General features: G+C 32.7%; 1 protein-coding gene and 1 long non-coding RNA gene across 2 annotated transcripts; both read right to left on the reverse strand.

Annotated features, from left to right (window-relative positions):
* Nucleotides 1-331: 331 nt before the first annotated feature.
* Nucleotides 332-7,451, reverse strand: LOC116024500 (TMV resistance protein N-like). Its single transcript, XM_031265403.1, has 7 exons — nucleotides 6,897-7,451; nucleotides 3,611-4,742; nucleotides 3,208-3,486; nucleotides 1,893-3,095; nucleotides 1,090-1,735; nucleotides 517-594; nucleotides 332-393 (listed from the first exon to the last, which is right to left on the reverse strand). The coding sequence occupies exons 1-5, from the start codon at nucleotides 7,379-7,381 to the stop codon at nucleotides 1,148-1,150; spliced, it is 3,687 nt and encodes a 1,228-aa protein (XP_031121263.1). The 5' UTR covers nucleotides 7,382-7,451; the 3' UTR covers nucleotides 332-393; nucleotides 517-594; nucleotides 1,090-1,147.
* Nucleotides 7,452-12,174: 4,723 nt separating this feature from the next.
* Nucleotides 12,175-13,398, reverse strand: LOC116024504. The gene is made up of 3 exons (XR_004099491.1): nucleotides 13,282-13,398; nucleotides 13,101-13,169; nucleotides 12,175-12,780 (listed from the first exon to the last, which is right to left on the reverse strand). It is a non-coding gene; the product is annotated as an uncharacterized LOC116024504 (long non-coding RNA).
* Between the last annotated feature and the right edge of the window lie 329 nt (nucleotides 13,399-13,727).

Below are 13,727 nucleotides of genomic sequence, written 5' to 3' on the forward strand. Positions count from 1 at the left end.
AACTAAACATTATATCAAAGGTCTGGCCGGACGATACCCTGTATAGCTCCACCTTACTTTCTTCCTTGTCTTTCAGCACACTGAATGACTCTTATTTCGATCTTATGGGCGGCCGTACAGATCTAACTTGAGGCTTTTTGGTCCAATTCTTGTATGTATGTTCTCCCTTTTGTTTCCATCCTCAGCTCCATCCAAATGGTATAAAAGCTGTTTTATTTGAACATGATCACTACATTAATTTTAAGCATAAAAATAAGGTAAAATATATATATATAGGATCAAATACAAATGTTTTTAATCATATCATTTAATAACACTGGCCTCTTTTTTATGGGGTTCATGAAGATGGATGGAAAGCTTTGTTTGTTCCTATGTATTTCAAACACACATCATCTGCAAATTAAAGAATGGAAGCCTAAATTAAACCAACAAAATAATATAACACAATGATATGATATGATGGATATATGTGCTAATATAAGGAGGTGATGAGGTTCCATTACATGCCATGCATACCCCAAAGCTATTGGAAAATTGTAGTATAGCCCAAGCTGAAGCAAAATCTGGAAACTATCATCTTCAGAACCTGCGTGCCTACATTATGGAAATAATTAATATATATTCTAATTATTATTAGAGTTAATACCCTTTGATTTAACACTCATTTAACAAAAATCTTAACAGAGACTATTATTTTGGTAAAAAATGCAAGTCAAGGTACTTATTTTTATTAAATTGAAAATCGAGAACTAAAATGAGTACTAGCCCAACAGTCAAAAGATGAATATTAACTTCTATTATTACTACCCCTACTATACAATCATTATTGTGTGGACCATACTATCAAATAACACAAATAATATACTTTTAATATATTAAAAATTTACGTTGTATTCCAGGAAAATACATTATTTGTGTATTGAATGTACATTATTTTACACCAATAATGTATTTTTAATATATTAAAATATACTTTTTGTTATGATCCTCCATACAGTACTGTATGGACAATAATTCGTCCCTACCACAATATAAACATGCATACCAAATTAAATCAGTAGAACATAGAACATATAAAACATAACTTACTTTTCAATATAATTGATCGAATTGAAGGAATCCTCAAAGTAGGTGTACGTACTAATGTTCATCTTCCTTGTTCATCCCAACAAAAACACTTACGGATAAACTCCCAAAGAATGCTGCTGCTGCTGTAACATCTTCTCCTGCTCCAACCATTCTGCTCTTCTTCTATCATTAATCTATTTTCATTTTGACGTGTACTACCCAAACATCCATCGCCTGTTGTTCCATCATCAATTTCTTCCAAGTCTCTTGTGGATGGAAAGAAACGCACTTCTCCATCTTCGTTTCTATGTATTTCAAATAAACAAAGCTGCATCTTCTCCATCTGCAGAAGATACAAATCAGCATACACCTCCAATACTTCTCCAATCCTTGTTCCCACCTCAAATTTATTTTTTTCAAACCGTTTAAAGTTAATATATTCCGGAGGTTCCTTTACTACGATCCAAGCACCAGTGGTTTTGCTTCTCACACTAACACCAACTCCATCAAACTCAACATTACCATCAAACTCAACATTACCATCAAAAACCCTATTCTTCCTGATTTGAAGGGATGATTTATCCCACGAAAGTGTTGGAATACTGCAATGTACATCATATCTGTCGACTTCAAGCGAAATTTGGACAGTATTACCTTCACAACGTGCCTACATTATTATTATTATTATTATAAAAATATCAAAACCATTAGCATGAATATATATATATATATATATATATATATATATATATATATATATATATAAAACCAAATCAGACAAACAAAGATGAGGGAGGGAGGGGAACATATATAACTTAACAAACCTGGAACCAATTTTCAATGGAAGGAATCCTCAAAGCATTGCAATTTCTTATGTCAACATATGTGAGACTCTCCAATCCTGGAAGCTCAACCAAACTTTTACAATTGGGAATATACAAACTTTGCAGACTTTCCAAGTTTGCTATTTTTTCCAATGACACACAATTTTTTACAGAGAGTATCGACAAACTAAGAGGAAGTTGTAGCAATGCTCTTAGATTTTGCCAATCATCCAAAGAGAGACTAATCAAATTAGAAAGATGAGAAAGGTTGAAGGGTAAGCTTTGAAGATGACAACAACTTCTCCCAGATAAATCTAAAAATTCCAAAGAGGTCAAACTTCCAAGAGAGATTTGTAAGCATTCATGCATAGCATTGCGCTGTCCTATCGCAGGTGATGTTAAGTATTTAAGACTCTCTAAGTCTGAAAACTCAATCAAACTTTTGCACTCCACAATATTCAACACTTCAAGACTTCTCAAGTTTGATATATCTGGTATTTTTTCTAATGACTCACAATTTACTACCTGAAACCTTATCAAACAAGGTGGAAGTTTTAAAAGTGCTCTAAGATTTTGCAAATCCTTGAGGTAGAGCAGTTTCAAATTGGAGAGATGAGAAAGGTCCAACAATGGGCTTTCAAGATACCGAATTCCTTCTAACATTAGATGTGTCAATGAAGTCAAACTCCAAAGAGCAATTGGAAAATTTATAACTACTTGCTGCAATTTGTTGAAATTCACACTCAGAATGTGCAATGAGCATAAATTCACAGCTGAAGATGGGAAAAAATCAACAGCTACTGAACCCACACGATTTCCCAGCTGCAGGAAAATTAGGTTTCTCAAACATCCCAAAGAAAAGGGTAAATGTGAGATACCAGTCTCTCTAGCATGTAATTGTCTTAGTTGCTCTAATTTTCCAATGTCAATTGGAAGCTCCCTCAGATTCTTGCAACCAATTAAAAATAACTCCTCAAGAGATTTTAACTTGCAAATGCTAGTTGGAAGCACCTTCAATTTCTTGCATTTACTCAAATTTAACCTAACAAGCTTTTCCAAACTTCCAATTGATGAGTGCACATTCGCCAAATTTAAACAACCAAAGAAGGATATTTCCTGAAGACTTTGTGCCCCAGTAAAGTCTGGTGTACTCTTAAGTTGTTTACAACAACCGAGCTTTAACATCCTCAAACGTACAAAATGCTGTTAAAATAAAATAGAGAGGTTTGAATGCATTTCTATTTTTTTTTTAGTAAGAGCTCTTAATTTGCAAATATGCAATGTTAAAAAAGAAGTTATCATTACACATCCTAACCTGCATATTGGGTTGAAATTCTTCGATATTACTCTTGCTCAAGTCTAACTCAACAAGTCTCGCACAAGGAAAATCCGATTGAATATGACTCATCAATTGACAGTTACGCAACCTAAAAAGTCTAAGCTCATTGGAGAAATATTTAAAAGATCCTCTAAGAACCACACCATCTAATATGAGTATTCGTAAATTTACCATCCTTGTGAATACTTCCGTACTCAAAACCACATTCTTTAACATATTAGAATTTACAATCATCCCTTCAATTGTTTCTGTGCCCTAAAAAAAGTGTTTGATGTAGCAATATGTTAGATACTAAAAAATCTTTCATATTTTTAATAAAACTAAGTATTACATGCAAATGAACTAGAATAATAACTCAAATACAAAGGAAATGTTTTACCTTGTTATCTTGTAGAACATCAAAAATATCAATTGGGTCCACCAATCTGCTTCGTTTGCCAGGATTTCTTGGAGATTCCTTTCGAACAATTTCTCTTCCCATACCCTGCACTAAATCATGCATCTCAAGCCTTTTAAATTCTTCATGTCCCCGGCCATCTATTGTTAACAAACATCTTTCTATCAAATTTCTTATTCCACTTTCAACATGAAAACCACAAGCTTCCAATATCATAGCAGTGTTTTTTTTGTTATGTCCAACAAAAAAACAAGCAATATCAAGAAAGATGTTTTTAGTATCACCATCAAGTGCATCATAGCTTATTTCAAGAATTGTTTGAATATCGTCATGAGGATTCTTTCTTAATTTCTCAACATCTTCGATCCACTCTTGCACTGATCTTCCACGCAAATGAGAACCTATGATGGTAAGTGCTAATGGAAGTCCCCCAGTATAACTTGCTATCATTTTAGATAGTTCGGTATACTCCTCTAATGCTATAGGAACACCAAAAGCATGCCAACTTAATAGTTGCAAAGAATCATCAATGCTTAATGTTTTAACCTTGTACTTCTCTTGTGTTCCAAGCTCACTCAACAAGTGAAAATCTCTAGTTGTTATTATAATTGTACTACCTGAACCAAACCAATTTCGTTGACCTGCTAATGATTCTAATTGACTTAAGTGGTCTATGTCATCAAGAACAATAAGAACCCTTTTGGATTGAAGCCTTGCTTTGATCAAACTTATTCCTTCATCAACATTATCAATTTCAAAATTCTTTGTCTTGAGTGTTTTGTGAAGAAGTTTCTCTTGTAAACCAACTAGACCATTGTGTCCCTTATTAGAAACTTCTTGTCTAATATTTGCAACAAAGCAACTACCTTCAAACCCTTGAAAACTCATGATCAAGTGATTATATATGGCTTTAGCAAGGGTTGATTTTCCAATACCACCCATGCCAACAATTCCCATCATCCGAACACTATCATTTGTTTGCATTTGTAATAAATGAAGTACATCTCCAACAAGAGAATCAATTCCAACGGGATGCTTTGCAACATTCATGGGCATAAAATTCAACACCCGCAGCACTTCTTCAGTAATCACCTCAATGAACTTTGACTCATACCTAATCAGATTTAAATTTATTGCATTAATCTGTCTATATATGATTTAAAAAAAAAAAAAAAAAAGGAAGGCAAAAAACACAATTAAGAAACCAAATTGAAAAACACGACAGCAGACATAATTAAAACACTATTCTACCAATTAAATTGTAGACTACGACCAATTAATTAAAACACTATTCTACCAATTAAATTGTAGACTACGACCAATTAATAATCCATGGCAATAATAATTAAAAATGTGCTCTTTCTTGACTAAAAGTTTAAGCTGATAGTTGAATTATCAACAAGTGGATCATAATTTATTTTTATTGTTGGATAATATGGTGATTTGAACTATGATCGTTTACATGGATTAAATTGGTTCTAATACCAAATTGATGGATTTTTTCAGTTTCAACTAAAAAGGTTGAGCTAATAATTGAACTACATGTTTATGTTTATATGTTATATGATTATGTTTATATGTTATATGATGCATGCTAAAAGTGTGAAAGAATTTTCCATCTTTAAAATATTGAACTATATATCAATATAGATTAGATCCATGGGTACAAAATAAAATTCAACGTAAAATTAGATTTTCAAATACAAATTATGTTAAAGAACCTAGTAAGCTATATTTTCTATTAATTAAATGTTGTTACCAGCAAATACAATTCGTCAATTACTATAAGTTCAAAAAATTTAATATTTTTTTTATAATCAATCAAAAATTAATTAACACTGAAATTTTGTGAGGATCATGTAATGGTTTAGAGCACTACCTAATCTGCTAGGCACTTCTCATATTGAGGAAAATCATGAATCAACTATAAGCACAATCTCAAAGTATAGAGTTTGGGAACACTCTTACACTATAAAATTTAGATCTCACTCTCTCTATTGAAACCTAACTCTAGTATTTCTTCTAAGTGAAATTTTCTCTTCTCAATACTTCTCAACTCTCAGTACATAAGATATGAAATTGAATGTATTTCTTTCCGGCTTTGTTGGCTCGAAATCTTTGTACAGCCTTTTAAGAGATCCTTTATCTTTAATCCGCATGAGAATGTTATTTCTTAAATTGATTGATAGAGTTAATTCCAGCAATGGTCCTCCGACTATGTTGATTTTCCAAAATTAGTCCCCGACTTTTAATTTGGACAATTTAGGTCCCTTGACTTTCAAATTCTTTCCAATGTTGGCCCTTTCGTCAAATTTTGGTTAAATTGAGGTCAAATGAAGGGGTAAAATTGTCCGTTCACTTGTCTAGTGTATTTTTACTCGTATTTCTCCTGTCATATAAGCTGTATATATGAATATAATCTCAGTCGAAGTCTCAATCGAAGCCATATAATCTCAATCGATGTCTCTTCGACTGATATTATATTCATATATATAGCGTATAAGACAGGAAAAATATGAGTATACAAGTGAACGGAAAATTTTATCCCTTCATTTGACCTAAACTTAACCAAAATTTGACGAAAGGACTAACATTGAAAAGAATTTGAGAGTCAAGGGACCTAAATTGTCCAAATTAAAAGTCGGGGTCTAATTTTAGAAAATCAACATATGAGAATGACCATTGCTGGAATTAACTCTTGATTGATACTTGTATTCTCACTCTATCTTGGTTTTTTATTCTTCCAGTTTGATCGGGATTGAAATTTATATTTTTCCAATACTTTAACACAACAGAATGAGTCAACAATTACTACTTTTAAAAATTAATTAAAAAGCACAGTTAGAAGATGCAGATTTTTCTCTTTCAATTAATTTTAAAATTTTCTTTAAAAAAATTACCATAAATATGAATTTACTATATGAGTAAGTGCATGTGTCAGGCAAATCAAAAAACATAATAATGGGCTGTTTGGTTCACAGAATAGGTCTTTTCCATTATTGTTACTATGCACATGCATGCATCATATATTTTCTTATCTTCTTCAATAATAATAATATATACACATTATATATTGAAATTATATATCAAATTTATAAAAATGTTTTACATTATGAGTATTATTATTTACTATAATTTAAACATCTAATATTTAAATAAATTTAAAATTTTAATATAAAGTACTAATATTGGGCACCTATTTTTTGTGCATCGCGCATAAAAATACTAGTATCAACAAATAAAAGGAAATCAAAAGAGTTAGGATTACCCATTTGACATGGTTTGCAAATCCCATCCGGACAAGTTAGCAGCTGCAGTGAGTACATCTTTCCACTCATTAACTTTTTGGTCTCCAAATTGTTGTATGTGTAGAGTCAATGCATCACCAAAAGTTCTTGTTTGTTTGCGTACCTCGGAAGGATCAACATTGTAGAATATGGGAAAAATAATTTGATTCAACTTCTGTTTACATTCCATGATCTTCACAAGCTCATCTAGACACCATCGGGATCCAGCATAGTCTTTGGAGAACACAATGATGGATATCCTCGACTCCTCTATGGCCCTAGACAACTCAACAGAAATATTCTCGCCTCTCCGAATCGATTCGTCATCCCGAAAAGTGTTAACTCCAACCCGCCTCAAATTCGCATAGAGATGATCGGAAAATGATCCTCGTGTTTCACCCCTAAAACTCAAGAAAACATCGTATGTCATGCGAGCATACGAGGAAGATGATGATGATGATGCCATACTCGATCGAAATCTGAGTATACTGTCTGGATTTTTAAGCAGCTTACCTTTAATTTGGAGCTATGAACTAAATAAAGATTTATGTTAAAGAGCTTTGAAAACGCGTGTAGCAGATAAGCAGCGATGACTTAGACATTTCAAAGTCAAGATAGGAAAATACCTACCAGTGATTGTTAAACCCAAAGGATATTTCCTAGCTTATATTACAGGCTTTAGATTTAATTATTATCAAATTCAAAGTATATAATAATTTAATTTAATTAGACATATTCCCATTTCCCAGGCGTTATCTTAAGAGATACAAGTTCACAATTTCAATGTCACTAGCTGTAATAAATTAAATTAATTTTTTTTTACGATATAACATAAAGTATCGTTATTACTAGTAAAACTAATTGTGCGTTTGGTTCGCACATGGGAATCGAAATCGGAATGGGTATCAAATACTTGGTAATGATAATGGGTTTTGGTAAAAGTATTTAGCATGTTTGGTAGTTGGGTGGGATGAGAATGATTATTAATAGTTGAGGAAAGGAGGAAGGGAGATGAAACCCTTATTTAATAAGGATATGAGTTTTCTCATTAATGGGTATTCCAAACCCATAGTAGCATTCACAAAACCTATCAACCAAACACAAGCAATCACTTTCATACTCATTCCCTATGCCTAAACCCATCAACCAAACACCCTAAATTATTTGTAAAAAAAAAATCATTATAATAAGCAATATAATTGTCATCGTGACACTATCAGTAGTGTGTTGGAGGACACGCACAGCAGTAACGAATCAAGATTAGCCAAAAGGGCTTTCTAGTCTTTTCTCCTTTCAATTCTGTTGTAACTGCTTTCCCGCTTGTATATATTCATCTTCCCGCCCATGCTTCTGTAAGTTTTGCAATAATGAACAAAGTCAATTAGCTCTCCTTCTTCGATACTTCTCCAATCACCACATCTTCCAACATAGTGGGGCTAGTACTAACAAATTATCACACAAGAAACCAAGAAGGCCACCACCAAGGACATATGATGATAACGCATAGGGCTGTCAAAGTGGGCCGTAGTCCGTGGGTCAGTCTGCACCTGCTTCATAGTTGGACATATTAGGGTTACAAAAAAGATGGCCCGCGAAAGAGCTGACCTACCAGGCCTGGCTCGCGCGGGTTGACTATATATATATATATATATATATATATACATACATATTACTCTAATTAAATAATAAAAAAGGGAGATTGATTACCTTGGATGATTACAACGCAAGGGTGATAAGTATTGTTGCCTCTCACGTTGATGAAAATGTACGTCAAAGAACCGGGAAGAGAAATTAAAGAATGTTTAGGAAAAATACATGGTAAAGAACTGAGAGATAAGAGTTTTTAGGAAAAAAAATTAGGTATTAGGTTTTGGTTAAAGAAGGGTAAATAGTGTTATTTTTGTAAATTAATAAGGATAGAAAAGGGTAAATAGTGTCATTTTTGTAAATTAATAAGACTAAAAAAGGAAGAAAATGTTAAAAACCTAAAGCTTATTTTGAAACACTATTTGGAAGAAAAATTTAAAATAAACTATTATTTTATGCTCTCAAGTCTTACCAAATAGAGCTAATTTATTTATAACTTAAAATAAGCTATAAGCTCTAAGGCTATCCTTATCACTGCAATACTCTTTCACTTTTAAAAGTATATCTCACCCCCACATCATCAAATTTATAAATTTTTTACTATTTTCTCAACATCCCTGTAATGCTCTCTCAACTTTCAAAATTAGTTTTACTTGCCTTTTATATTATAAATTATAAATATAATAATAAAATAACAAATAAAAAAAATCAATTCCAAACTTGCTATTATAGCAAGCTTGCAAGCCACATAAGCTAACAAAATAAAACAAAAAAAAAAAAATCCACATTACCTTCTATATCATCTTGAATGAGATTCACTTGCTGAAATAAGAATAGCCTAAATTTTTTTTTTCAATAAGGCCAAGACCTTGTGGTCTAGTGGCACCCGATTGCACCTCATATGGAAGGGGGTGAATTCGAATCTCAGTAAAAACGATAACATTAACAGATATTACATTGTAACGATAGTACTAAAAAAAACTTTACCAAAGAGAGTCACATGTCGCGTCAAACGAAAGGAGTGAAATTTCAGAGAATATGTGTCTAGCATTACTTTAATGAAAAAATTCCGAGCACGGCCAAACTCAATGGAACAAAATATTGCAATTTGATCTTTGTTCATTGAGTTCGTCTTCTTAATAATTTCCAACTACACCGCACCAAGGCAATAATTCTACATAAGGGGACCATCCACATGATATGTTATGATATTGCATCCTTTTTCCTAGACCCCACCTATTTGCCATCAATCATGTTAAGTGCTCACGCTTTTTTTCCTTTTATTAGTGTCACATTTGAAGTATAAATCAAAAGAAAATAAAAACACAAAACTAAGAAATCAAATTCAACAGACCAGCATTAAACATTATAAACTCGATTTATTTGACATAATACTTAATTTATAAGCTAGCTTAAAAGTTAAAACTGAAAACTTAAAAATTAGTACCTACTAATTTATTTTGAAAAACTACATAAAGTAATGTTTTAAAATAAACTATTATTTTAAGTTCATCATATTTTACTAAACAGAATTTATATCTTATTTTTAGTTTACAATAAGTTATATACTTTAAAATATTTACATTCTACCATACAGTGCCATAGTTTACTAATATAATTTAATAGTAGGAAATGACAAAGAATTATTGAATTTTACACCGTAAGTTATTTAGGGAGAGTTTATGACAAATATAAAATATTGTAACACCCGTTTTGATGGCAAATTATACCCTGGACCGTGGTCCACAATGCATTGTGGACCGCGCATCAAAACGACGTCGTTTTGATTAATGAAAACAGACGGGTGAATTCGCGCCACTCACTTTCAGTTCATATACACTGCAGTTACATTTCAACACAACGTCAGTTACATTTCAACACAACTGCAGTTACATTTCAACACAACTACAGTTACATTTTGATATAACTACAGTTTCATTCGATAATATAAAAACACAAATGTGAAACTGTTATTCAGTATCAGTTCATATACACTGCAGTTACATTTCAACACAACTAGAGTTATATTTCGATATAACTACAGTTTCATTCGATAATATAAAACACAAATGTGAAGCTGTTATTCAGTATCAGTTCATATACACTGTAGTTACATTTCAACACAACTACAGTTACATTTCGATATAACTACAGTTTCATTCGATAATATCAAAACAAATGTAAGGCAGTATCTTTTGAGATGAGCTGTAGTATCAATTACGGGCTCCGTCTCCCACTTACTGAAACAACGTCGTTTTTGGACCACGGTCCACGATATAACGACTGCGTTTTGATCGAGCTAAGTGTATTAAAAAAAAAAAAAACATTATAATTGACATTGTCACTTCTAACAAAACTCACTACGGAGTGGGGTTAGAACTAAAAAATCTTCAACCAAAAAAATCATTTAATCAAATGAAATAACAGAGGAAGTGACTAGACTTTCAGCATAATAGTCCAATTCAATCGACAAAAGGTCAGATATAAAAACCAATTAACCTGGGTGATCCAAAAAAAAAAAACCAATTAACCTGGGTGATCCAAATTAATTAAACTAATAATACTATTCACTCGTATTTTCAAGTTGTAAAGTGGCTCATTATACAAACTTCAAAATTTTTTATTAGTTTTATTCATGGAATAAATTAACATGGGTGGTCGAAATTAATTAAACTGATAATTTAGAATAAATAAATAAAGACAATAGTGTTGAGTAGAAAGGACAATTCTTGATTAAAGACTTGTGTAGGATGATTACAATATTAATTGTGTATGTTAAGACAAATAGTGAATTTATACTCTTCTTAGCCTCGTAATAGTCCCCAGAAAAGAGGGGACAGTAGTTAGGACCCCCTTGACCAAGAGGGGACAGTAGTTAGGACCCCCTTGACCAAGTTTGCACGCCCTATCCCGCCTCACAAGTCACAGTGAAGCCTAGACCATAGTCATATATATGGAGGCTGAGCACCTAGGCTCGGCCTTTGGCTGCCTAGGCCGAGCACTGAGTTCGGCCCCAGGGTAAAGTTCACCTTGTTCTGCTCCATTGAGTCGATTTGATCCGAATCCATCTCCAATATACTGCAAAACTCAATGAAACCCACATAATATTGTAATTTGATCTTTGTTCATTGACTTGGTCTTCTTAAAAATTTGCCACTACATACACCGTACCAAGCCAATAATTCTACATAATATGTTATGATATTGCATCCTTTTCTTAGACCCCACCTATTTACCATCAATCATGTTAAGTACTCATGCTTTTTATTTTTATATTTTTTTAAATCCCTAATTCAAGGCTAGAGTACCATGTCTTCTCCAATTGTAATCTGCACCACCGCAGTAGAATCTCCGTAGCAGTGGAACGACACATATAAATCTAGGATAAAAAAGAAATTAACAGTTCGAACTAAATAGACTAAAATGTTCTTGCCACTTTTAGGCTCCCCAGTTGGCAGATTGAACTGATCACGACACCTGCCCTGATATGCATGTAAAGTGCATTTATCTTGAGTGTATTTCTATATATCATCAGATGCATTTTATAATTATGCAAGATACACTTTCAAATTTTGAAGTATTTATAAAAATGTTACTACATTTTTTTTCTTATTTTAAATGTATGTTATCTTCGATAAACATGCTTTTTTTTTTTTTTTAAAAAAAAAATAAAAATAAAAATCAAAGGAATACCTTATATCAAAACCAATTGCGAAATACAACTAGGTGGGATAGACTCCCACACCCTAATGACAAAGGAAGAATCAGTTGTCCGTGCTAACACATGAGCCACATGATTCGTTGACCTATTGACATGACGAACCAAACCGTTCCGAATGTCACAAGCAATCAAACAACACTACTTAGTAACTAAACCAACAATAGAAAAATCTTGTCTAACAGAATTAAAATTTGAACAAAAATTTAGACAGTTTGATTCCATAAAAGTTCTATTCTCCGGACGCGACTTGATCGATGAAAGCGCCTCCTTCACAGCCAAAGCTTATGCTAGATAGGGATCCTGAGAACAATGCAGTTGCCCAGTTAGCGCCGCCACAGAGAGACCCTCATGGTCACGAAGAACCGCACCAAAGGTCGCACTAGTGGAATGGATAGCAGCATCGACATTACATTTCAAGAAACCAAGGGTACGTGGTTCCCAATCCTTACTCCGACATTACATTACGTCGACATTACAATGCCTTCTTTTCTTGAACTAAACAGGCCAAACAATACCTGTACAGCTCCACCTTAGTTTCTTCCTTGTCTTTCAGCACACTAAGGTAAACAGACAAGTAAAAATACAATAAATACCAGCACAGCAGCATTTTCTTTCCATTTTAAATTTGTCAATTGTCATTATACCTCATTATTTAAATATTGACATGTTCCCTTTTTTGATTTATCATGATTAACAGTACAAGGTAAACACACAATTAATCCAAAGAATGGAAATTTTAACATCAAACTGATTCAGACAAATAGCTAAAGACAGCAAATATTTACTTAATACAAAACAAGAACTAAATAAATTAAAGGAAAAGCAAAGAATCAAAACATTATATCCAAAATTAAGCAAAACCCAGATGAGAACTAACCTCAAACACTACAAAATCAAAATCAGCTTCGATTTTGGGCCATTTTCATCTTTAACTTCAGGGCAAGTTCTAAAGAATCAGAATGATCAACAATATTACTGGCATAGTATAAAAACAATAGAATAGCATAAAACAATGCTACATATATTACTTCATCAGAAGTTACATCTATAGAGTATACCAGGCCATCTAGAGTGTGTCTCATTGTGTTCAAGCATACCATCATGTCTTTGCAGAGGCCTTTCAATCTGTGAAAACAATTAGTGTATAGTAGTAAGAAACAATGGAAAGACAGGTTTCGGTGTAAATAAAAAAGAAACTCTAGATTAGCATCAAAATGGCTGGCTTTAGCTATAAAAATTCAAAATCCACCACAGAAATTCAACCAAAAAAAAAAAAAAAAAANCTTAGACCCCACCTATTTACCATCAATCATGTTAAGTACTCATGCTTTTTATTTTTATATTTTTTTAAATCCCTAATTCAAGGCTAGAGTACCATGTCTTCTCCAATTGTAATCTGCACCACCGCAGTAGAATCTCCGTAGCAGTGGAACGACACATATAAATCTAGGATAAAAAAGAAATTAACAGTTCGAACTAAATAGACTAAAATGTTCTTGCCACT

Source organism: Ipomoea triloba, chromosome 7 (genome assembly GCF_003576645.1).
Source record: "Ipomoea triloba cultivar NCNSP0323 chromosome 7, ASM357664v1".
NCBI lineage: Eukaryota > Viridiplantae > Streptophyta > Magnoliopsida > Solanales > Convolvulaceae > Ipomoea > Ipomoea triloba.